Genomic DNA, 26,019 nt, shown 5'->3' on the forward strand with positions numbered 1-26,019 from the left:
ACGAGACGTACAATACCTGTCATCCAACCACTACTCACTGAGCAGCCTCAGTGGCCCCAGTTGAGGCAGAGCCCTGTCCTTCCTCTGAAACCCTCTCCCCAGGCCCACCCGACCCTCCATCACACCCGACCCTGCCCCTGCAGGGAAGTGGGCTGCCTCTGGGGGTGCAGGGGCACAGACAGCAGGGGGCTGGCCTGATGTGACACGGGGGGCTGAGCCTGGGCACAGGCAGGGCCCGTGTCCCATCTCAATCACCCACTCGCTCCGTGATAAAAGCCACTTCACCCACCCTCTCTGAACCTCCATTTCTACATCTATAAAATGGGGGGCATTATCCCCGCCCCAAACAAAGGGATCACCTATGGACAGGCCCCGCCCTGGGGGCTGTTTTGGGGAAGGGAGGATACTGGTTTGGGTGACTGGTCGCAGCAGCTGTGGCCCAGGGCCTCTGAGCCAAGGCTGCTGTCCCCTCCCCAGGAGGCCACTGGGCAGCAGCAGCCCCGCTCAGAGCTGCATTATTCATGGTGCTCAGCTCTGGGCAGAGGAAAATTTGCTGAGTGATCGACCTAATATCTTAACACAAACCCATTTAGGCAAAACACCTTTGAAGCGAGAAAGGAAAAAAAATAAAAAAGGAAACGAAGGCTTTTGGAGGCCAGTGGTGGTGTGAGGGGACTGAGCGGGCCGAGAACAGGGAGACGCTCGGTTGGGGGCCAGCCCCGCCCCAAGCTGCCCTGGGAGGCCACTGCCCAGCCCAGGCCCCCAGGCCCCCCGCTCCCCGCTCTCAGCCAGGAGAATGGGGGAAAGCACCCGTTTCTCAGATTTGGTTCAGAGAAGGGGAGTCTGACCCAGGACTGCTGAGAGTTCATTCAGAGTCCTCTGCCCAGGAGCCACGTGCAGAACAAGACCTCCAACCCCTTCCCCATCTGCCTGCAGCTCCAGGGGCGCCCCTGGGGGTGAGGTCACGCAGGCTTCTCGCCCCTTCCTCAGCCTCACAGCTCCTCGCAGTACCACAGCAGGGCCATTCTCTCCACCTCGACTCCGACTCTCCCACGCCGAGCTTTGGCTGGTCCCTCTCCCAGAAACACCCTCCTGCTTCACCCGCCCGACCCCACCCAGCCCAGGGGCCCAATTCCTCCTCCTCCGGCTCCCGAAACACCCCAGATCCTCCCCCAGCCGGAACTCATCGCTGCCCACTCAGGCTCCCTTCTCACCCTCTCTACTGGCACTTGCTACCCTCTGCCTGCGCTGTGGTCAGTTCTATAATCCTCATGCTTCAGGGCACAGGGCTGCCTGTGTTCAGATCCCAGCTCTGCCACTTAGCTGTGTGACTTTGGACAAGTTACTTAACCTCTCTTGGCCTTGTCTCCTCCTAATAGGATGTGAAAAATAAGTGAGTTAATAGATGTAAGGTGCTTAGAACAGTGCCTGGCACATAAATACTCAATATGCGTTTGCTATTACTATATTATTGTCAGTTTCCTCTGGCCCATGAGCCCCTCCAGGGGAGACTACATGTTTCTCATTTCTAACTCCCTGGTTTCCAGCAGAGCGCCAGGCACAGAGTTGGCTAAACTGAGCCTAATTTCAGCAATGTTGTCTGCCTGGCCTCTTCACCCAGGCTCCTTGGGCAGAGGAGCCCACATGGGGTTGGTGGTGGAGGCCCCTGTCGGGGGACAGGCACGTGGAGATGCCAGCTCCACCCCACAGCAGGAACCAAGGCTCAGTGGGCAGGGAGGGGCCAGGGTTAAGGGCCAGCAGCAGGTCTGTGGTTTGGCCAGAGAGGAACACGCAGCTGCAGGCCACGATGAAATATTTAGGAGCCCACATCCCCAGGAAGCGGAAACTGACTAGCAAAATGAAATGCTGAGATGTAATTACCCAGGCAGGCCAAGCATGTCTCCTGCTGGTGGCAGGCTCAGCGCCCCAAACCTGCCACAAGCAGGCACGCGGTAATGAAGTCCTCTCGGACCCTCTCCATACCAGCCCATGCCCCCTCTTCTTTGGGTCAGGGCAGAAGGAGGAGTGAAAGAGCTGGCTCCTCCAAGCTGACCCTTTCAGTGGCAGAATGGCAGGACATGAGAATGGGGGCCTGGGCCCAGCCCTGGTACTGGATGTATCCTGGGCCATCCCTTCACCCCACCAGGCCTCAGCTTCTTCAGCCAGAAAATGGGGCTTCTGACCATGCCTGGGAGGGAAGACCGAGACAGTGGGGTGAGTGTGCCCCATAAACTGGCCTTGGTGGAGGATCATGGTGAGGGTGGAGCTCCCCACAGCAAGGACAGTGGCAGACACCAGTCTGACACAGCGACCATGAGAGGCTTTCCTGAAGCACAGGTTAGTAAAAGCTGATGGACAAAGGTCAGGGACCAAGGCCCAGATGTGGGTCCGAGGCTGGAGAAGTGCTCACCTCACCACAAAAGAACTGCCCCAGGCTCTTCCTATGCTGTTGGGGGAAAGCCTGGGGCCCCACAGCCTGGGGGCCTGCTTGGGAGTGGAGAGACAGGGGCCAGAGAGAGGAAAAGAGGGCTCTAGGCCTGAATCCTGGAGCAGCCTTGAGTGGGCTCAGGAGGGCACCCAGGAGCTGTGGGGCTGAGGAGGGGTGCTCAGTGGACCTTATCCTGCACACCAGAACTGGGGGAGAGGATGCTACTAACTGCTGGCTTTTCTCAACAGGCACTTGGGCTGAGACTACCTTTCATAGTGTGGAACTGTCCCATGTTGCCATACAGGGGACATCCTGGGAATCTGGGCACAAAATGTCAGTGGGGACACATGTAACATTGACATTTATACTGATATTTAGGTGCTCCCAGGAGTGGGTGGGCTGCCCAGGGCCCAAGGCCGTCCGGCACATGCCACACACACAGGCTGCCTGACCCCTCTCCAGGCTGACCCTCAGGACCTTACCCACTGTACACACCCACTCCTGTCGATGCCAGATCTGAGCCCACGCCTGCATGCAAACCTCAGCCTGCCTAGCTTGGCCCCAACTCTTCACCAACCCTCCAGTCCCACCACATCGCTCCCCTCCCTTGCACCTTCAGTGGCCCACACCTCCCTCAGGGCACAGTCCCAGTTCCTCAGCCCAATCCTGAGGCCCTGCAGCCTTATGTCCCATCTCTCCTCACTTCCAACAGCACCTGCAGTATCCAACACACAGGGTGTTCCCATCTCCCCTTTGCTCAGGCTCTTCCCTCTGCCTTTCTGCCCAGTTTCCCTTCCCAAACTCCTTCCAGTCAGCTCCCCTCCGTTCCTGAGGATTCAGCTCAGGCCCTCTCCTCCAAGAAGTCTTTGTGGGTGACCCAAACTCCTTCACCCCAGGTTCCCATAACAATCCCAATGTCTCAGTCACTGTACTTAGCACAATGCATGGAAATTACTGGACTAGAGGCCACTGTGCTCACCAGCCTCTGGACTACAGGGAAATGGCCACTGTCCGGCCTGCTGCAGGCACAGAGCAGTCATTGATTTAGCAACAACTTGCTAAGCACCTCCCAGTGCCAGGCACTGTCCTAGACACTGTGGGTATAGCAATGCGTGGGAGACAGGAATCCTGCTCTGAGAACAGACATTCATCTGTGAAGCAGACAAAAGGTGCTAAAGAATGAAAGAGTAAATGAATGAATGACAAATGAAGGATGAATGGACTAATTAATTTACTAGGAGCTGGCCTATTGTCCAGAGGTCCCCAGGCCCCATCGTCAGCTCCTGTCCCTCCACCGCCCCTTCCATCTTCCCGCACGCACTCCCTCAGCCGTCCTGTCTTCTCCGTTTCCCCCACACACACCCAGCCCCCCTTATTCCCTGGTCCCTAGAGCTCATGCAGCACTCCCCAGCGGAATATTTTTCATATGTTATCTCATTAACTCCTCCCAATCAGCCCAGTCTTAGGTTTTACATCCAATGTACAGATAAAAAAACTGAGCCCACAAGCCAGAGCCTAGGCCTGGCTGCCTTCACCTTCCCTTTCGCCAGCCCATCGTCTCCCTCCTCCTGCCTCTCCGCCACCTTTCTCTCCCTCCCCCTTCTGGGGTGGCGGGAAGTGGCCTCCTCTCTTCCCTACAGGTACACTGGGCACAGGCAGGCGCCTCCTCCATCCTGGCCCTTTTCATCTCCTCCCTCTCCTCCGTCCTGGCCCCTTTCATCTCCTCCCTCCTCTCTTCTCTTGCTCACTGTACTCCTGCCTCTCCCATCCCAAGGCCCCCTTCGGGCCTGAGATGTCTGCAAAAGGGTTGTGAGCTTTCCTCCGGGCTCATTAAAAATAAGGATTTGCATAGAATGTCCATATGGTCATTCTGTCTATAGCAAAATGGAGCAAGGACACAGTGCACCATTGTGGGGGGGGAGAAGGGCAGTCACCATGGGGGGGAGAGAGGACAGTCACCATGGGGGGGAGAGAGGACAGTCACCATGGGGGGGAGAGAGGACAGTCACCATGTGGGGGGAGAGAGGACAGTCACCATGGGGGGGGAGAGAGGACAGTCACCATGGGGGGGGAGAGAGGACAGTCACCATGGGGGGGAGAGAGGACAGTCACCATGTGGGGGGAGAGAGGACAGTCACCATGGGGGGGAGAGAGGACAGTCACCATGGGGGGGGAGAGAGGACAGTCACCATGGGGGGGAGAGAGGACAGTCACCATGGGGGGGAGAGAGGACAGTCACCATGGGGGGGAGAGAGGACAGTCACCATGGGGGGGAGAGAGGACAGTCACCATGTGGGGGGAGAGAGGAGGACAGTCATCATGGGGGGAGAGAGGAGGATAGTCATCATGGGGGGAAGGGGAGGAGGACAGTCATCATGGGGGGGAGAGAGGAGGACAGTCATCATGGGGGGGAGAGGAGGACAGTCATCATGGGGGGGAGAGGAGGACAGTCATCATGGGGGGAAGGGGAGGAGGACAGTCATCATGGGGGGGAGAGAGGAGGACAGTCATCATGGGGGGGAGAGGAGGACAGTCATCATGGGGGGGAGGGGAGGACAGTCATCATGGGGGGAAGGGGAGGAGGACAGTCATCATGGGGGGGAGAGGAGGACAGTCACCATGGGGGAGAGAGAGGACAGTCATCATGGGGGGGAGAGGAGGACAGTCACCATGGGGGGAGAGAGGAGGACAGTCACCATGGGGGGGAGAGGAGGACAGTCATCATGGGGGGAGAGAGGAGGATAGTCATCATGGGGGGAAGGGGAGGAGGACAGTCATCATGGGGGGGAGAGAGGAGGACAGTCATCATGGGGGGGAGAGGAGGACAGTCATCATGGGGGGGGAGAGGAGGACAGTCATCATGGGGGGAAGGGGAGGAGGACAGTCATCATGGGGGGGAGAGAGGAGGACAGTCATCATGGGGGGGAGAGGAGGACAGTCATCATGGGGGGGAGGGGAGGACAGTCATCATGGGGGGAAGGGGAGGAGGACAGTCATCATGGGGGGGAGAGGAGGACAGTCACCATGGGGGAGAGAGAGGACAGTCATCATGGGGGGGAGAGGAGGACAGTCACCATGGGGGGAGAGAGGAGGACAGTCACCATGGGGGGGAGAGGAGGACAGTCATCATGGGGGGGAGAGGAGGACAGTCATCATGGGGGGAGAGAGGAGGAGAGTCATCATGGGGGGGGAGAGGAGGGCAGTCATCATGGGGGGAAGGGGAGGAGGACAGTCATCATGGGGGGGAGAGGAGGACAGTCACCATGGGGGGAGAGAGGAGGACAGTCATCATGGGGGGGAGAGGAGGACAGTCACCATGGGGGGAGAGAGGAGGACAGTCACCATGGGGGGGAGGGGAGGACAGTCATCATGGGGGGGAGAGGACAGTCACCATGGGGGGGAGGGGAGGACAGTCATCATGGGGGGGAGAGGAGGACAGTCACCATGGGGGGAGAGAGGAGGACAGTCACCATGGGGGGGAGGGGAGGACAGTCATCATGGGGGGGAGGGGAGGACAGTCATCATGGGGGGGAGAGGAGGACAGTCACCATGGGGGGGAGGGGAGGACAGTCATCATGGGGGGGAGAGGACAGTCACCATGGGGGGGAGGGGAGGACAGTCATCATGGGGGGGAGAGGAGGACAGTCACCATGGGGGGAGAGAGGAGGACAGTCATCATGCGGGGGAGGGGAGGACAGTCACCATGGGGGGGAGGACAGGACCATGGGGGAGTGAACCCTCTGCAGGAGGAGACCGAGTGCTCACCCTGAGTCCTCAGCAGCAGCCCTCATCCCCCTTTCTCGGCCCTTCTGATGGCTAATTCATCTGTTTATGTCATTCCTACAACCTGCCGAGTAAGGACTACAGTTTTCCTCACTTCCTTGACGAGAAACTGAGAATGGAAAAGCAAGTGGCTTTCCACAGACACAGGGCAAGTCGGTGGTGGACGGGGGCAGCACTCTGCCATGGGTCGCGCCCCCCCAGGCGGGCCTGCTGCCCTCTCAGGACAGCTGCCCCTCCTCATTCTCAGAAGGCCGTGGCATGGAGAACCAAATTCAGTCATGAAGCTCCCTGCCCAGAGCACCGGGCCCCCACTCCCCTGGGACTGGCCGCCCATTCTTCACGGCTCTGCTCCCACTCCCGTCCTCAAGGAAGATTCCCCCTCTCCTCACCTCCCCAGCCCCCCACCCCCCGCAACAGTTCAGCCAGATGCAGAGATTTTTGGAGAAAACTGCTTCCAGATCTCTCATCCCAGCTGTAAAACTGCATTTAGATCTCCCTCATCCTTGAAAGAGTTTGCAGCAGTGCCCCAAAATAAAAAGATTTGACTAAAAAAATTTCATAGCAAAATCGAGGGGAAGGGATCTGCACTTTACAGATGAGGCTCTCCGCTCAGCGTCCACAGGCTGGTCGAGAACTGGGGAACCGGCCTTTGGTGGGGACCTGGGCTGACCAGAGCGCCCCTGAGAGCCTCTGGCCTTGGGGTGCCGCTGTCCGTGGTGCTGAAGTCTGGAGTGCCTGCGCCACGCCCACGCACCACCTGAGAGCAAGTCCAGTGGGCTCAGCCTTCAAAGTACACCCCAAATCTGTCCTCACCACCCCACCCACCCCCCTCACCGGCCTTCCTGCCCCAGGCCCAGAGCCTATTCCCCACACAACAGCCGGCGGAATCCTGTCAAACCCGAGTCCATTCATGTCCCTCCCCTGGCTCCCATCTTACTCGGAGCAAAAACCAAAGTCCTCACAGTGACCCAGAGGCCCGGGGTATCTGGCCTTCCCCTCCTGCCTCTTGGCTCCTCCCCAAATGCCAGGCAGGCCCTCACCTCGGGCCATTGCACTTGCTGGTCCCTCTGCCCACGCGGTCACGCTGCACTGTCACCGCTGCCGAAGGGCCTTCCCTGACCACCTGCCCCCTCTGCCCACCTGTCTACATTATCACTCCTCATGGGGACGCCCATCAGCTGCTGTGGGGAATTACATCCCATAGCGATGAACTTGTTCACTGCAGCTGTATCCTCAGTGCCATGATTCAATGCCCGGCACACAGTAGGTGCTCGATAAATATTTATTCATCAAATGATGGAGTACTGTGCCAAGGTGGGGGATGAAAGGCTGAAGAGCAGGAGACAGGCATGACCCCCCATCCCCTCCTCGCCAGCACAGCCCCATGGAGCAGGCTCTGTGTGGCTTGGAGGCCTGGACTCTGTCCTCTGAGTCCCTGGAAACCCCAGGAGCATGAGGGGAGCCAGCCCTGCAGTAGTGACCACCAGGGGACATGTCCCTCCCCACCTCCCAGGCCTAAAAAAAATTGATAACAAAACCAAGGGGAAGGGATCTGCACTTTACAGATGAGGCTCTCCGCTCAGCGTCCACAGGCTGGTCGAGAACTGGAGAACTGGCCTTTGGTGGGGACCTGGGCCGACCAGAGCGTCCCTGAGTCTCCGGCCTGGGGGAGGTGCCGCTGTCCATGGTGCTGACCTCAGGAGTGCCTGCTCCAGGCCGCTGCCCTCTGCCCAGTTTTAGACAGGAGCTCACTTTTAGACAGAGCCCTCACAGGCTCACACAAAGCCACACACGGCTGGTGGCTCCTGTCACACACACACACACACACACACACACACACACACACACACACACTCCCCATTGCAAGAGCCGCTCTGCCTCTTCCTTCCTGCACCCTCTGGGGGGCCGAGTGCTCCTGGGTCCATCCATCTGCCTGACACCAGTGCTTCCCTGGAGAAGCCAGGTGAAGAGAATCTGATCCCTCACTGAAAGGAGGGCTCTGCCTCCCTCCCCTCCTCGAGTGAGCTGCAGAGCCTGGCAGTGTCGGAGCAGCATGGACCGAGTGCAAGCCCCAGCCCTGCCCCTGACAAGGCCCTGAAAATGGGGCAGTTCTCAGGGCAGCTGTGCAGGGACCAAGGTGGGGCCAGGACCTGGCAGCTTCTATGAGGATAGTTAATGACAGGGTCCCTAAAAATATGTACATTATAACAAAAGGAAGTTCAGTGGGCATAACAGGCCTGGGTCATAGGCCAGGCTGGCAGAGGGGCCAGCACAAGAGGCAGAGACTATGGGACTCAAAGGCTCTGGGAGAGGACTGGATGGGTGGACACACAGAGTAACAGGGAGAAAGGGCTGTGGGCATCCCTCAGAGTGTCTCCGTGCAGGAGCCCACTGAAGACTGCACAGCCCCTTCCTGGGCTTATGGATGAAGAACTGGAGGTTCCTGGAGGAGAAGTGACTTATCTAAGGTCATGTGGGGGGTGACACAGGGATCCCACCCAGGACAGTCAACAGCCACATACTGGTTGGCAGCAGGAAGCCTCGGGTGGAAAGGAAAGAAAACGGTGAGCTCCCAGGGCCGTCCCAGAGCTGCAGAGACTAAGAGGGGTGGGATTTGCTTTAGTTACATCTCCAAGGAGCTCAGAGTGAGGGACTTGGGGTGCTGGGGACCCCACCTCAGATAGAAAAACAGCTCAAGCTCAGTAATCAGCAAAGGGGTGAAGAGGGCTTCCTGGGAAGGAAGGAGGGGGGCAGGAAAAGCTCCAGGGCCTCCACCACTTGCTCCAACAGAGAGGAAGAAATCAGAAGGGAACCCAGTCCGCGGGAACCTGGAGGACAGAGCCTACGTGCTTCTGGTGGAGAGGCTCAGGTAAGGGCAAGAGGAAGAAACAGGGGCAAGAAAGCGAACTTGAGAAGGTGGGGTTCAAACCAGCGTTAGAGATTTATTTTCAAAAGGATCAGAGGCTGAAGGGGCTGGGAAAGCAGGTTGCCATGGGTGTGGCTATTCTGTGGGCTCAGGTCTGGGCCCAAGAACAACAGACACCAGAAACCAAAGGCCAGCCCTGAGGTACTCCATGGGGCAGACAGAAAAGCCAAGAGAGGAGGGTGAAGGATGTGAAGACCCAAGTCACGGAGGACTTCAGAAATCTCCTGACACATCACCTTCACAGTGGTGATGAAACTGAGGCTCAGAGAGGGAACGTGAGCAGCCCAGGGTCACACAGCCACCCAGAGGCCGAGCCAGGACTAAGACCGGACCAGGCCTCCTAGCCCGGGCTCTCTGCCCCCTCCACTCTGGTCAACAATGATGAAGCCCACTCCTTTGGCAGGTTAGTGCTTAGTGTGGGGCCTGGCTGTGCTAAGTGCTTTACAAGTATCGACTCATTCAGTGCCCCCAGCAACCTGTGAGGCAGGGAGTATCACCATCCCCACTCCACCGACGAACACCAAGGTCCAGAGGCCTTAAGTGGCTGCTCAAGGTGGCACAACTCACAGGGGCAGAGCCAGCATCCAGGCCCTTAACCACTTCACTCTACTGTGTCACCCAGAAAGGACAGGATTCAGAAGGCCCAAGCCACAAAGGGGCTGCAACCAGCAAAGGGAGATTTTTAAAGCCAAAAGAAATCTTCTAGCACGTGCCATGAAGGAGGCCAGAGAAAGACATGGCTGCTTCCCATTCAAGAGGGAGGGGATGGAAATCCAGCAGCAGGGGCTCAGCTCTGACATCCTCCTACTGTCACTCCCGTGAAGCTGACGCGAATCCAGACGTCACTCCACCTTCTGCTACTATTGTGACAGGCCAGGGCGAGCACATCAGAGTCAGAGAGAGCAGGAAAAGAGAACTGGTGACACTCAACCCAGGAGACTCTCAACACTGAGAGGTGTCAGGACCCTGCCACAGGCCAGAGTGGCAGAGAAAACAGAGCCGACAGGCGAGATCCCAAGGCGGGCCAGGTGGGAGCGGGCTCATCTTCACCGCAGGACACAGATTGACCTGACAGTCACCACAGTCACATTAATGTGTCCTAGTGTCTTGCCTGTATCCTAGTGCCCTCCAGGAGACTCAGCAGCTTCATGGTTCGGCAGCAGGTACCCATGCCAGGTCCACTCTCCACCCAGGGGAGAGTGACGGGTGGCACAAGGGAGCCTGGGTCTCAGGTTCAGGGCAGCCTAGTTGATAAGCTAGGATGGGGGGGACTGGCTGCTGGGCGGGAACACATCCCTCCCACCCCACACCCTTGGGGAATGCGTGGTCAGAGGGCAGGGCATGCCGGACCCCAGCTGCCAGGTCCCTGGGCTTTGAGTCCAGGAGGCAACTAGAGGGACAGTCCAGAGGTCTCTCCCTGAGATGCTGCAGGCATCCCTCTCTCAAAAACCCCAAACCAGAGGCAGGACCCCTCCCTGTCTCCAGCTCCACACCCCCTCAGCCAGTGTCAGCCCCATTTCATCTGATTGGGGGTAAGGAGGCTGCACGCTCAGGCTCTGTCTCCATGTAGCTGCCCAATCGGCCCTGAACCAAAGAACACCCTGCAGTGCCACCCTCTGACATCCATTCCCTCGGGCCTGAGGGACAGTTCATTTCCCACTGCTTCTCACTGCTCTGTGAGAAGCATCCTCAGTAAGTAGTTTTCAGTGACTGTCTGAGGGTGTTTTCGGAATGAGCCAGGATCTAAACAAGCTCTGACAGCCTTTGCTTAAGAGTGCGTGGAGTCAGGGCATGACTGTGAAGACAGCCCATCAGGTGTCAGGGCTGGGCCTGGAGAAGAGCTGCAGAGGAGAGACGGAAGCCCCAGAAGGGTGGTGACATGCCCGAGGGCATGGGGTTGGTCATCTGTTCGCTTATTTGTTCATCCTGCAAACATCTATGGAGGCCCTGCTGTGTGTAAAGGGGGGGGGGGCGGTGAGGGGCACAGAGCATGAGGGCCTGTCCCTCTCCAGCCTCAAGGAGCCCCATCGAGTGCAAGAGACAGAGGCGGAGAGTTCACAGGCACTGAGCCTCCTGGGTCGTGAGCCCTGGGGAAGACCACCCCCACCCAGGTGAACAACTGCTTGGGGGAGTAGATTAGGGGAGCCTGCAGTGAGGAGGGGTCTTGCACTGAGCCCTGATAGGTAGAGGGGACCCCCGGGCCCTGAGCAGGCTGGACATGGCAGGTGGAGATGGTGTATGCTCATATAATCTCTCGGACAAGCAGGCACAACCCCAAGTGCCAAAAAATTTTAAAATACAGGGTTAGCCTAAAAGAAACTCTGCTCAGCTCCACTGCACATTGGTCCCTGTCCTTTGGCCACTAGGACCAGGCCAGGCCCCTCACCGGGGGCCCATCTGCCTTGTCCACTCCTACCTCCAGACCCTTGCTCACGCTGTTCCCCCACCTGGCAGGCCCTTTCCCCCCACTGTACTGTCCAAGCACCCTCCCTCGAGCCCTGCTGGGCTGCCCTCTGGCTGGGCAGGGCCCCTGCATCCCACGAGTGTCTCTTCACTCTACCCATGCATCCCCACATCCCTACATTCACTTACTCAGCTCCCACTGCTCGCAGGGTGAAATAAACCTGTGAAGCTTGGGCCAGCTGGGAGGCTCAAGTGGGTCTAGAAGGCTGAGCTTCCCCCTTTCACATCCTCTGGGGCAGACAGCCCCTCGGGGTGACACATCTGAGGCAGGCTCCACAGTGTGAAGTAAGAGGAGGCTGAACCCCACATTTCAGCCTGAAGCTGCAGCAGATAGGCCCTGAATTCTCACAGCCCTGCCTCTGCTCCTCAGAAAAGAGTTCTGTCCTCAGTGAGTTAGTAGGGGCTCGGGGACAGCAGGGAGCTCAGTGGGGAAGGGGTTGAGGCCCCAGGGCAGCCTGACCTAACTCCAGGTGCCTATGCTCTGCCAGCCTCAGTCTGCCCTTCTGTAGGCTAGGAGAGCAAGTTTTCAGGCCCAGGGATGGGAGGAAAGCTGAAGAAGTGAGTAGTTGGGGGCTGGATTTAGGGATCAATCATCCATTCCACAAACACTTACTGAGCAGCTACTACGTGCCAGTCAGGGACTGTGCTAGGGGCTGGGGATGCAGCAGAGAACAAAACAGGCAAAAGAATCCCTGCTCTCATGGACCATAAACAAACATTTACTTGTCAAGAGCTTTTAAGAAACAGTAGGGAAGAGGGGAAGAAGAGTAATGAGCTGGGGACGGAGCTGTGTGGGGCACAATGGTCAGAGGCCTCTCTGAAGAGGGGACACTTGGGAAGGCACCTGAATGCACTGAGGATGTAGGCCACATGGGTACCCAGGGAAAGAGCTTTCTAGGCAGAGGGACCAGCCAGCGCAAAGGCCCTGAGGTTGGCTCATGCCTGGAATGTTAGAGCAGAGAGACAGAGAAGAAGAGGAAAGAGGTAAGGTCAGGGAGGTGAGGGGAAGGCAGCAGAAAAGAAGTGGGCACTCTAAGTGTCCACCTTTAGGGGGTTCTGGATCCTGGGAGTGCCCCAGGGCAAACCTCTCCTCTGGTCTCCCAGAAACATGAGTCCCAGAGGGAGGAACAGGCACAGCTCTTTCCAGCTGGCCAAGCTCCTCCCCCAGCCCCTCGCAGCCTCCGGGAGGCCAGTGTTCCATTTACAGCCGGAGAAGTTGAGCCTAGAGATGTCACATAGCCAACAGGAGACGAGGGACCTCAGCCTTGGACCTCATGCTGCTGGCCCTGCCAGTCACTGCCATGCCCACGCTGATGCCACCGCACTGACAGAGGCCATCTAAATACAAATCTGAGGCTCGGCCCTGGGAGTTGGAGCTGGAGGTCAGACCAGCAACAGGCTCGCTCATCAGCATCTCCAGAATATCAACGGGGGACACGGGGACATGACAGGGGATGAGGCTTTGGAACTTCCCACCGTGCAAGGGACAGGGTGTTGTCCAAGGAGCAGGCTGGGCCCCAATGCTCCTTCCTGCCAAACCCTGAAAAGCCATCTTGTTCCTACCCTGGGAGCACAGGCCTCGATGTGCCCAGGGTGCTGGAACTGCTCACTGACAGAACAAGAACCACACCCCCAGTGAGCCCATGGAGAGGCCCCTGCTTTCTTTAAGCCTTATGCCAATGTCCCAATCAATGCTGGGCACTACCAGGAGCTCCCCACGCAGAAGACAGAGCTGGTTCCAGTCCCAGCTCCTCCACATTCTGGCTGCATGGCCTTGGGAGACTGACCTACCTTCTACGGCCTCAGTTTCTTCATCTATAAAATGGGCATAATTATGCTCCCTGCAGGTCCTGGAGCCCAGCGCACAGTAGGTGCCCAAGACCTGCTGGCCGAGCTCTCGCCACGGCTCTGATGTGCATCTTCAGCTGGCCAGCACCCCTCCTCTCTGCCCCACTCCCTAGTGCTCCCCTGAGCAACTCACTGATGATTTATACTTCAGAGGACAAATCAATACAATATACGGCCAAAGACATCTTTAATCTTTCGCAGGGATTAGGCTACAAGGTACAGCGGCCTCTTTCTACTGGCCATTCAATTCTGATTTCAATTTGGCCAGCTGGGGCATGGCTTTCTCTCCTTTTCTTTTCACTCACTAAAGACGGTCCTCCAAATCAAACCTCATTCAGTAGGCAGGTCAGGAGACCTAGCTGCCCGCAGACAAAGGCAGGCCAGTCCGGGGCCCAGGGCTACGCGCCCTGCACTGGGTGTCAGCAGGAGGATCTGGGGACATGGGAGGTGCAGCCGGGTGGGAGGCCAGGCCCTCAGCAACGGGATGGAGGACAGGGGGCAGCAGCGCTGTGAGGGGGCACCTGTGCCAGAGCAGGAATGCCCCTGAGCTAGAGGCTCTGGTAGAGTAGCTAGTTCTCTTACTTTTCTAGAAGTCCTTAAAAATCTTGAGCAGACATTATATTTTCTAACTACCTAATGCCTGGTTAGACGCTTATGGGAAATTCAGATAAAATGCAATGCCCAGACTTCACCCATATCTCATGCATCCCCTGCTCTCAATGCCACACGCCCGTGTGTGTGTGTGCGTGTGTGTGTGTGTGTGTGTGTGTGTGTGTGTGTGGCACAGGGCTGGCCCACGTGGGTCTCAGTTAATGAGTGGGAAACGAGCAGAAGATAGAGTGACAACAACACAAAAGCAGTTAAGACCTAGTCCTGAAGCCAGACTCCAGAGCTCAAATCCCTTCTCCAACCAATAATGTGCTGTGTGACCTGGAGCCAGTTATTATCTGGCCTCTCTGAGCCTCAGGTCCTCCCTATAAAAGGGGGGTACCTACCTCACAGGATAGAAAGGGACGCTCAGGACAACAGGAATAAGACAGGTGCTCAGCACTGCTGGGCACATGGTGGGCTAGGAAGTACCGGGGGTGGCTGCTAGGTCCCCTCCGGCAGGGACTGAACATTAAGATGCTGAACCTCTGTCCCTGTCCCCATCCAGCACCTTTGTCCCCGAATCCTACAGAGGTTGCATCTTAAACAGAAAGGCAGTGGATTTGTTTGGGGAAAGATTTAAGCCATTGAGGAGGAGAGGAACCTGCAGAGCAAGGGGCAAGGGCCAGCCCAGGGTCTGAGCAGAGGAGGACAGCCAGAGGGGCGGAGCCTGCCAGTGCCACTGCGGGGGGGGGGGGGGGGGGGGGGGGGGGGGGGGGCTCAGGGAGCTGCCACACGTGTGGCTGGGGGGGGGGGGCTCGGGCCCCCGCGTCCCTCTGCGGGCCCAGCTGCCCGAGCCGCAGCCATCACTCAGCGCTGCCCCACTTCTGCCCGCCGCCCTCCCCGCCAGGTCGCGGGCACCCGAGAGGCTTCGGCTGTACAATTAAAGAGGCTTATCCAAGATTTATAGCAGGATTATGCCCGCAGGGTGTTACCAACGCCAGCCTCTGGACACTGTGGTCCTTAGAAAAAGCAATTAGAGCGCCGGGTTATATGGGTATAAATATACAGGCACCATCCCCCAAGGTCGAGGGTGCCACAGAAGCTATTTCGAAGCAGGGCTTTGGGAGAGGCCAGGAGAGGCCAGAGGGAGCCCTCTCCACAGGGAGGCGGGCCTGCCTCCCACGACCCGCTCCACGCCCGCACCATCCCTCATCCCTGAGGCCCTCAGCCAGCCACCTCTCTAGGCAGAACTCACCCAACCCAGGTGGAGCCCCCAACCCAGGGCCCACCTGCTCCCCGGGAGCCCAGAGCCGCAGCCGCAGCCCCATGGAGGCTGCCCTCCCTGGTCAGGGCCACTCAGAGACCCCGGCTTTGGCGGCCAAGGTGTTAAACCCTGTTTTGTCACCCTCTTACCACTTGCTGATGGCAAGAGCTTTATCAGCAGAGTTTCTGACGCAATTAAGGGAAGGCAGTGAGCTTAACCAAGGAAGGGGCCTGTGGAAGGGTGCCTCGAGGAGAGCAAATCACTTTCCCACAGTCCTCAAATCCCACCCATAGGGCACCTACTTCACTGAAGCCCGAGCCAGCAGTGAGATGTGACTCCCACAGCCCCTGCCCTCACCCCACCAGACTGCTCAATCTTAGGGATTCCGAGTTCCTGATCCCTCAAACAATCCTTCCTCCAAGAGCCTGCTAGCTGGCCTGCTGAAGCCCCTTAAGCCAGGCCACCTCCATTGGCACCCCTGCCCCTCCCTTTTGCCAAGAACAGTGGCTGTTTCACCAGCTCCCACACCAGGAACATGGACAGTCCCTCTGCTGCCTGGCCACGTCTGCAAAAGCCATTCGCAACCACCCCTTGCCCGCAGAAGTCACCAGCTCCTGGCAAGGCCACAGGCCAGTCCCCAGTGCTCACAGGAGAGACTGAGGCCCACAAGGGACATGGCCCAGGGCAGGCAGGGCCCACAGCAGGACCCAGAGAATGGCTCTCGGGCTGTGCTCAGCCGTGGTACTGTGACACCCACCCTGCCACCCCATCCCCAAGCATGACCCTGCAGGCGGGCACCTGACTCACCATCCTCGCGGGACTTCTGGATGAAGGCCTCCACGCCACTCTCGCCGTAGCTGCCCTCCGAGGCCAGCGTGGACACGTAGTTCCACTTGAGGGCGCGGACGATGTCCACCATGGCCTGGGCCTGGTACGTGTCCGAGGGCACCACGCGGGAGAAGAAGTCGTAGCGGCTGTTGTCACTCAGGTCGGGGGCTGTGGAGGCGTAGCTGATCTGGGGGATCTGGAGGTGAGAGGAGCCACCAGTGGGGTAGTCGGTACCCCCACCCTGCCAAGCCAGCACCACATTCCTACACACCAACCTCCCTCCTGCCCCATGGCCTTGGAACCGCCCCAGCCCTTCCCATGGGCACTGCCTCCTCTAATCCTGGGGGGAACCCTATGACATGGAGGAAACTGAGGCCCAGAGAGGACGGGCAAATGGGTGGCTGGCCCTGCCCCTGGCTCCAGCCCAGGATCCTGATGCCTCCCACCTCCCGTCAGCTCTCCCTGATCCTGCTTCACACTGTGACCCTCCCCACTCCCAACAGGAGCGAGGCTGGCATGTCAGCGTCAAGCCCTCCTCCAGAAAATCTCCCAGCTAGCTCACTTCGGTCCTGTGGCTGATGGTCCCCCAACAGCACACAAGTACACACCACGAAGTCATCGGGAATCTCACACATGTGCACATGTGCACACATATGCGCACACACATATGCACACACGTGCATGCACAGGCACACACATGCATGCACACACACCCCAGGGACCTCTGGGTGCCTCAATTTACATAAAGAGCTGAAAGATTCCAGCTGGGGAAATCCCCAGGTGTGTGGGATGGTTTGGCCTGGGGGTGGGGGGTTTAAAGGTAGTAAGAGGGGACCCTGAGGGTCCATCTCCTTCCCCCAGGTATCCCCTAGGTCACCACCCAGCAGACTCTGTCCCCACAACTCCCTCTGGGCTCAGGCTCCTTCCTCCTGTCCAGCTCAGAGGAGACAGAGCCCAGGCTCCAGGTCCCCCCATCCCTACCCTCCATGGAATCCGGGCAGGCCATAGTGGGCAGGGCCTTTGAGAAGTCCCTCCCTTCACAGCCTGGGACTCAGGGCCCAGAGAGGCAGGGGCCCACGGGCGCCACAGCCTCTCAACAGCAGACTCCAGGCCTGCTGCCCCCAGCCCCCCCACTTCCCCTGCCATGGAGCACTTTCCTGGCCCACAGTCCCAACCTCCCCACTCTCAGGCAAAGGTGAGATTTGGAGCCCTTAAGCTGCCCTTCCTCTTATGATTGGTATCAACCATCCCCAAAGGATGTAGAAGGGGCCATGTGGACCCTCCTGTGCCTTCCCCTCCTCCCAGGCCTCACACTCACATCCCCAGTGCCCTCCTCACAGGCACTCACACTGCCCCGGGCTCCCCAGGGATGCTCAGTGCCGGATGCTCTCCATTCCCACCTCAGCGCACCCCAAACACACTGTTCCTATGTGCCCTCTGCCCTGCCCTCAGCTGTCCAGTGTGAAGGTGAACGGGTGATGTCAAATCTAAGATTTAGCCCCTTAAGGAATCACTGAGATTCAATCCTGGCCAAAAAGAACTTGTGGCGAGAACTTCAGTCCCTATGGCAACTGAGGGTGGGGAATGTTCTCGGGGCAAGAGGGTCAGGGACTCCCCCTGGACAAGTGGTTGCCCAACTAGCCTATGCCTCTGGTGTCCCTATCCCCAAGTAGAGTCGGGGCACACCTTCCACTGAGGAAGCCTCTTACGGAGAGGGCATGGCCCAGCTCAGCTCCTGTGATGCCCCCCAGGCAGGCCCCAGTACGCTTCCCACTGAGCTCACTCAGGAAATGACCAAGTCCCCAGAAGGCTGGGGGGAGGCTGAGGGCAGGGGAAATGGATGACTGGTGTTCCGGATTTTCTGAGAAACTAAACCTTCTCACTGCAGTTCTGTGGTCTTTCTAAAATGGCATGTTCTACATCATTCACTGCAGCACCCTCTGTAACAGCAACAATCTGGTGAAAGAAGCTATGGCCATGCAAGGAATACTATGCAGCTGTGAAAAAGAACAGGGCAACTCTCCACGCACAGCTCTGAACTGCTTTCTAAGACATAGGGTCAAAACAACAGCAGAGAAGGAGGCGCAGGCCTGGCGGTGCACACTCAGCTGTACTCACACGGCTCTGAAACAAAACAGTTATAGCATCTCTGGGGAGGGAACCAGGTGGCTGGGAACAGGGTTGGGCGGGGACCTTTCACCTTATACCCTTTGCACCTTCCGCATGTAGAACCATGCAAATATAGCCCGTTTAGAACACAGCCACCTGTGAATCTCAGCGAGCAGGGCGCCCCTCTCCTGTCTGGCCAGGAAGGTCTCTGCCTCCAAGAGCACATAGCATGAAAACACCACTCTCTAAACTAGGGGTGGGGAACCTTTTTTCTGCCAAGGGCCATTTGGATATTTATTACATTATTTGAGGGCCACACAAAATTATCAACTTAAAAATTAACCCTGAAAAAAGCTCCTGGATTTATTGAATTTCGAGTCCTGCCTACAGTTCCTTTGGCAGGGCCAGACCAAATGATTTCCCTTGAGCCAGATGTTCGCCACTTCTGCTCTAAACATAGGCTCTGATTGGCTATCTGATGGTCAATTTAAACAGTGTTGCTATTTTTGAGGTCCGATAATGATATTATAGTGCACTTGGTTGCTTGGTTGGTTTTTGAGAGTCCCTGTGTCTCAGCACAGGGTGTCTTGGCCTCAGTACCATTAATACTTCGGGGGAGAAGTCTTTACTGGGGGGTTGTCCTGTGCATTGGAAGAAGTGGAGCAGCACCCCCATCCCCTCCCAACTAGAGGCCGTGGCACACCCTCCCCCAGTGGTGACAATGAAAAATGTCTCTAGATGTGGCCAAATATCTCCCGGGGGCAAAACTGTCCCCGGCTGAGACCCAGGGTTTGAAAGCCATGCATTGAAATGTTAGGGATAAAGGGATTTGACAAGGTCTGGGATGTCCTTCAAAGGCATCCGGGGGGAGAGTGTAGAAGAAGCAGTAACGCTGCCCGAGAGCTGCTGACAGCCAAGCGGGGCGCACGTGGGCACTCAGTGCCCTGTTTGTTGTACTTTATATACGTGTCTGAAATATCCATATTTTTTCATCTGTCAACAATAAAACAGAAGAAAATTAATGCCGCCTCCGACTCATCCCTCTGAGCAAAAGTCCCTGAATTTGGAGCTGGAGCTGGAGAAGGTGGTGGCGATCGATGCCAGGCCTGGCGGACCCTGGCGCAGCCGCCTTCGCAACCCGCGGAGACGAGGTGGTTTCGTTTGTTCGCCAGCTCACCTCTCGCCTGGTCCTAATCACATCCCCAGGAATCCACTCTCCTCCTAATTAGAAGACTGTCTCCTACTTCTGGTGTTTTCTCCCAGCACAGCCCAGAGTCAAAATGGCCCTTGCACGGCAGAGGGCAGGAGGCCCAGGGAGGTGCCAGGCTGGTGGCAGAACAGGACAGCGAGGCGACTTCCCGCTCATCCTCCTTCCACACCACCTCCGGCCTCCCACCTGGGCAGGGGCAGCAGATGGACTGACAGCTGTCCAGGCGTCAGGACCCAGAGCCCTCCCCAGCGAGCCCAGCCCGCCAGCAGTCTCAGACCCAGGCCCGGCAGCTCCCCTTCTCACCCCGGTTCTGCGAGAAGAGTGGGAGGGCCGAGCAGGGGGTTCCCACAGGCTCGCTGTCGGCCTGCAGGAGCACGAGGCCCCGGTACTATCCTCAACATTTCCTGACATCCTTGAACAGGGACCCAGCCCTGAGATGGTTGGGGTAGGGCCCGGCTGATCTTCCAGCAACTTCTTACATGTCCCCTCTGCCAGCTCGCTCAGCCCCAGGCCCTCCAGAGTTTCCTAGGGGGTGGTTTCAAGCAGAGATTTGAGGAGCTGAACAGCTCAGCCACCCCGCAGCTGGGAACCCTTGGGCAGGTCACTTCACCTCTCTGGGCCTCAGTTTCCTCAGATGCAAACTGGGGATCATTTTAATCCTTTCTGCAAGGTTGTGGAGGCCACCTATGGAGGGCACGTGGAGCGCTCGGGGCAGAGCCTGGCGGGCAGTGCGCACTCTCACGGGAGCTGTTAGCCCCCTACCCTTCCTCTTGGCTGCCTGCTCCTCTTGGCCCTCTCTGACTATTTTTTAAGCCCAGGGCTCTCCCCTGTGCCTCCCACTCCTGCCCCCAGCTCTCTCTCTGTAGTCGCAGTTATTGCTGTGCTTAGTGGGGACACCACCTCCTCCATGTCGACACCTCCCTCTCCAACGCACTCCTCCCTCCGCCCCTCCCCAGCCTGGAGTGAGGGGGAAGAGCCAGGGACTGCCTGAGGGCTACCATAGGCAGGGTGACTGTGACAAGCTGACCCAGAGGGGTTCTGATGTCTGTCCCCTCACTACAGCTGCATAGGAGGGGAGGGCGGCAGCCACGCCCACCCCACTGTGGCTCGGCCCTCTCCGCCTCCCTCTCTGCCTCTCTCCCAACACCCTGAGCACCTATTGTGTGCCAGGCGTTGTTCTAGATGCTAGGCACGCGGCACCTCCTGTCATATCCTCAGAGGGCAAGAGTCAGCAAGACCCCGGATTCCAGCAGCAACTGGCCAACCACCGGTGTCCAATTCTAGGTCCATCTGTCTGTCCTTTTCTTTCTTCTCTGTCCACAAGAGCCGATCACCTCATCTCCTCACATGCAAATCTTCCCTGTGAGGCAAAGCCCAGCTCAAATGTCACCTCCTCCAGGCAGCCCTCCCTTTGCCCTCATCCTCCAGGGATTCTGCTCAGACCCCCCCACAGCACGGACTCAGGCTGCTCCAGGGGCACCTGGCACATCCTCTCAGGTGTTGGGATGCTTGGTCTGCTTGCCAATTCAGCAGGCATTCCAACGCACCCCACTGTGCTGGGGAAGGCCACGTGGGGAGCAGAGGAGGGGAGCTGGATTCATCCCACTCCCAAAACTAGGCAACGCCCACTGCACTGTGGGGGAGGCCCTGGGAAGGGGGCGGTAGGACGCCCCTGAGTGACACACACTGTCTGCAGCTGGCACCCAGGGGAGCCCCACTTACAGAAGGGCTGAGAGGCTGCAGGGGACGGTGTGCATGAATAAACATCTCTCTTTCTAGCTTCTGGAGTGACAAGGAGGTTCATGCCACTGCAGAAAAACAAAAGCTGCTTCTGGGCTTGAGCAGCAATGAAGACGGATGCCAAGTGCATCTGTGTGAGCGTGAACGCGTGCGCTCCCACAGGCACGTGCTGGAGCATGTGCCCTGAGCACGCAAGTCCACGGCACACTCATTCTCTACTCCTCCAACCAGCAGTCATGAGCGTGACGGCCTGCCAGGCGTAGCTAGCGCTGAGTACTGGAGACAGACGGTGACCGCTGCCCTCGTGGAGTGCCCAGTCTAGACAGAGACATCGACGGAAAGGTGCCACAGAGCTGTTAGATGGGGATTAGGGTCCGGGAGGAAACAGAAGGATATGGGAGGGGAGTGGGGGCTGTTAGAAGGGCCAGGGAAAGCCCCTCTACCAGGTGACATTTGAGTTAAGACCCCAAGGAGACAAAGGTGGAAGCCACGTGGGTATCTGAGGGAGGATGTTTCGTGCAGAGAAAAAAGCCAGTGCAAAGGCCCATGTGCATGAGCTCATGTGTGTGCACATGTGTGAGCATGTACGTGCGAGCATGTATGTGCATTGTGTCTATGCACGTGTATGTGTTTAGAGCCTGACTGTTCTCAGGTGCTGCGCTAACCTGCAGCCACACACACGCTCAGGTCCAGTGACACTGGCTGGCAGGCGGCTCAGGCTCTGGATCACTGGCTCCCAGGCTGAGCGCGGCTAGTCCATGCCCCACACCACCCAGAACAGGAGAGGGGGCTGGGAGGTGGCCGACCACCCAGTGTCGGCCCACTTAGGACATAGTCTCCTGGGGCCAGTGCTTTGTTCAAGGTTTTTCAAAACAGGCAATAAAATCCTCCCCTGACCTGCATGAGGACTGGGACTCCCCAAGCCAAGTGGCTGGATGTCCATCACCACAGATACCTCGGGGCCACGGGACAGAAACCCCAGCCCTCTTGTTGTGAGCGTTAGTGCTTAGAAGCACGTCTTCTTCCCTCCCTCCCTAATGCTGGCACAGCTCGGGAGCTCCCAGCACACTCTGGAGCCAGCCTGCCCTGGCTGTGCTACCCAGCTTTGCCATCCTGTGCGACCCTAGGCAAGCAAGAGGCCTCTCTGAGCCTCAGTTCTCCTAAGTAGTCATAGCAGCAATAGAGAGGACTGCATTAGTGAGTACACACAAAGTGCTTAAAATACGGGCGCCCTCAGCAAACACTAGGAATTATTATTGGGAGGGAGGCAAGGCTGGGGCTCCCATGCCCATTTTACAGATGAGAAAAGTAAGGTTCGGAGAGATGAAAATGCCCTCTGAGTATCAGAGCCAAGAGATACCTGAAACAAGGCACAGAGAGTGGTTCTGCCTCCCTGTTCACCACCCCTAAGTCCAGGCCTCTGGCCCTGCTCACTCTCCCAGCTGACTGCTCTTTCTGCTCTACCCACAAGCCAGGCCAGGCAGCCAGATTGAGGCTGGGATCCTGCAGCCACCTCTGCCGCTGGCCCAGCCCTGGGCAGGGCCCACGCAGGCCTCTGGGACCCCACCTGCCCGCCTGCATCCCCTCAGCCAGGGAGCAGGGACCGCATGGGGCCTGGCAGACCCTGGAGCTGGCTGCCTGCTCCTGGCCCTTCTGATCCTGGCTGCCTGAGGCCTCGAGCACTGGCTCTCAGCATCGCTGTTTTCTTCACAGATGAAAGGCAGCCAGGCTTTTAGGAACATGAAAGCTACGCAGGCAGAAATGTGTGGGTCAGAGATCCGGCCAGAGAGGAGGTCAGCTTCCGAAGGCCCAGCCTGCATGGTCAGGGCTGAGGGGCACCATCCCCACCCCCGACACCCCTCACCCACTGAGCCACACAAGAGCCTTTGCTGCAGAGACACAGTGCCCAGGGGAGTAATCGGTGTCGCCAGCAGGGTGGGAGGGTGTCTCAGTGAGAACGGGGTACAGTCAGCGCTGCACACACCCTCGTGAAGCACAAAGCACCTCCTGTCCACCAGGTGCCCAGGACAGGGATATAAATAAGCCACTTCCAGAGAACCGGGGTATGGGAGTGGGAAAAGGGGGTCCTCAGGGTGAAATGCCGCCAGGCTGAAGTGCTGGATTTGGGGCAACCAGGAACTCCTGGGGGCCTCACGGGGCAGCTGGAGTCCAACTGCCTGGAGCCAAGGAGAGCCAGCCCCAACCAGGCCCACTGTGACAGCCTCAGGAGCAGAAGACAAGAGTGACCCACAGCCCAGGACAGTCCAAAGGAAGCCTCACGCACCCACACCCCATGGAGGTGCCCCCACAGTTATCAAAGAACAGATAAAGAGCTTCCAAAGCTTGGAAAGTGGGGGCGCCCTGGGCAGGGGACTGGGCTGGGGCCTGGCTGGCCTTTGGAAGGACTAGGGGTAGGCCCCAGATAGAATTGTCTGCCACCTGCCCCACAGCCTCCTCCAGAGCCACATGATGGGGGCCTGAGCCACCCACTGAGCCATTGGGGGTCTGCTGGCCACTTCCCCACAGGCCCTGAGGGAATGCAGGTCAGGCTGGCCTGGGCTACTCACTTAGGACACCCTCACTAATCAGATCTCATCCCTCTGCTCTATGGACACAGGCCGGCCGCCGACTCCCAGCCAGAGCATCCGGTCACCTGGGGCCTGGCCCTGGGCCAGCAGACCTGTGCCCCAGGCCCACTCCAGCAAGCCCTGACCGGCCTTCTGCCTGAAAGCTGAGCCTCCCCAGGCCTAGGCACTGGGTGATCCCGGCCTTCCTCTGCCCTGTCACACAGGCCCCTTGCTCTCACACCATGGCCTGCAGCGTTCCCACCATAACTGAGAAGTAGACATGAGAGTCTCTGAGGCAACAAGGCTCTTAAAGAGTAAAGTTTGCACACAAGGCCCACACGATCCCTTCAAGTCAGCTATTCCCACAGCGACCAGCCTCCCTGTCCCGCACTGTCCCAGCCCCACACTCCTCAGAGACCCTGTTGACTCCTTCATGAATTAATTCGCTCAATAGTGGTTTACTGAGCACCTGCTATGCCCTTGTACAGTCTTCGGCACTGGGGTAAACACGCAGACTAACCCCGGCCGCCAGGGAGCTGACACTAGTGAGAGAGACAATCACTAATAAATGGATATGCACACAACTAATGATGGGTGCTGGTCCCGAGATATTTCCAGCTCTCTGCCTTCCTGGCACGTGGTAAAATTCAACTCCCTGCCCCTGAGGTTGGCTGGGACCACACGGCATGTTCTGGCCAGTGAACTGGCAACAGGACAGACTGTCCTTCGAGGCCAGAGCACTGCACTGCAGCTGCGAGCCCCCACAGGGCACCTGTTCCTTTTGCCACCATGACCAGCAGTGCTCCAGACCAGCCTGGTCCTGAGGAGAGGGGCAGAGTGCCCGGCCAGCCATGGAGACACATGACGGAGCAAGTATTACGGGTACATATTTTAAGCCACAGACTTGGAGGTGGTTTGTTCCCACAGCATCACCTCGCCACCGACAGACACAGGTGGCACAACGCTCTTGCTCCGGGAGAGCCTGGAATGACTCCTATTTGTCTCTGCCCACGAGCCTGGATGTGTCAGGCTCACACTCCGCACAGGCCGATATCGGCTGAAATGAATTGAATTCACCCAGACACACACACATGCAATCAGCATCGTGGGAACTCGCATTTACTGCGTGCTTACCATGTGCCAAGAATTGTCCTGAGTGGTTTTCTATGCCGTAACACTGCCAATCTTATAACAACCATATGAGGCAGGCCCTCTTATTCTTTCCATTCTCCCCAAACTGAGATACAGAGAAGTTAAGTAACTTGTCCAAGGTCACACAGCTAGTGAGTGGCTGAGCCAGGACTTGAACCCAGAGGAACTAGCCTAGAGCCCATGCTACTATCATGTAAAACCTCAGTCTTGACTTACACAAGTGGACCCCACACGCGTGTGTGCACACACACATGCACACACGCAGGATCTGAGGGTGAGAGAGGCAGCCTCCAGTGACAAGGAGGGCTGCCCACAGGTCTTATGGGGCAAGGTCCTCAGTGCAGCCGCGGGGAGAGTCAGCTTACTTCCTCTCCACGCTCAGCCCGCCTCCACTCCCGGCTGTCACACTATGGGCTATGTCCATCGGTCTCCAACACAAAGGATCATATGCAAACCTCTGTCTCCCAGACAAGATGAAATGATTTAATTCTATCATCAAGACTTTTGGACCCAAGCTTTTAATTAGGATCTCCATTTCCACCCAAGGTTGCCAGAGAGTGGGCTCATGGCCCCTGACTTTCCTCTCTAGGGCCGCAGGCACAGCCAGAATGTGTGGGCACCTCCACGGTCACCAGTGGCCCACTGGCCAAGTCAGGGCCCCTCGCCAGGACCATTACCATCATCCACACCCCCCAGCGTGGCCCCACAGTCACAAGTGGCCTCTTTCTTCTCCTGGCATCATAACGGGGAAAGAGCTTGGGAAGAGTCCGTATCATCTTGCAGCCAGAACTGGGGCACTTAGGTGGGCAAGAAACAGGTGATAACAGGCCTCCGCTCTTCCAGCAAAATTCACATACCAGCCTTTCTTTGGGAGCCTGCCAGGTGCTGATAAAATGCCCTTTAGAGCTTAGTATAGGGCAAACTGTCAAAATTATCAGCAACACTTGGCATTTTACCAAAGCATTTTCACATCTGTTACCTCTGACCTCATCTCCAACCACTCCCACCTTGGCTCCAGCCACACTGGCCTCCTTGCTGTTCAACAAACATGCCAGGCACTCTGCCTCAGGGCCTTTGCTCTGGCCATTCCCTGTACCTGAATGCTTTCCC

The 26,019-nt window shown here is 57.8% G+C and overlaps 1 protein-coding gene across 2 annotated transcripts in view; it reads right to left on the bottom strand.

Annotated features, from left to right (window-relative positions):
* Positions 1–26,019, bottom strand: part of GRM4 (glutamate metabotropic receptor 4) — a gene marked incomplete at its 5' end in the record, with an annotated part of 99,340 nt that overhangs the window by 43,745 nt on the left and 29,576 nt on the right. For both annotated transcript variants that reach the window (XM_081141618.1, XM_081141619.1), the window contains one exon: positions 16,111–16,327. In XM_081141618.1, coding sequence (XP_080997744.1) covers positions 16,111–16,327 — 217 coding nt within the window. The remainder of the gene's footprint in view (positions 1–16,110; positions 16,328–26,019) is intronic.

Source organism: Miniopterus schreibersii (assembly GCF_964146895.1).
Source record: "Miniopterus schreibersii genome assembly, chromosome: 6".
NCBI classification, from domain to species: domain Eukaryota; kingdom Metazoa; phylum Chordata; class Mammalia; order Chiroptera; family Miniopteridae; genus Miniopterus; species Miniopterus schreibersii.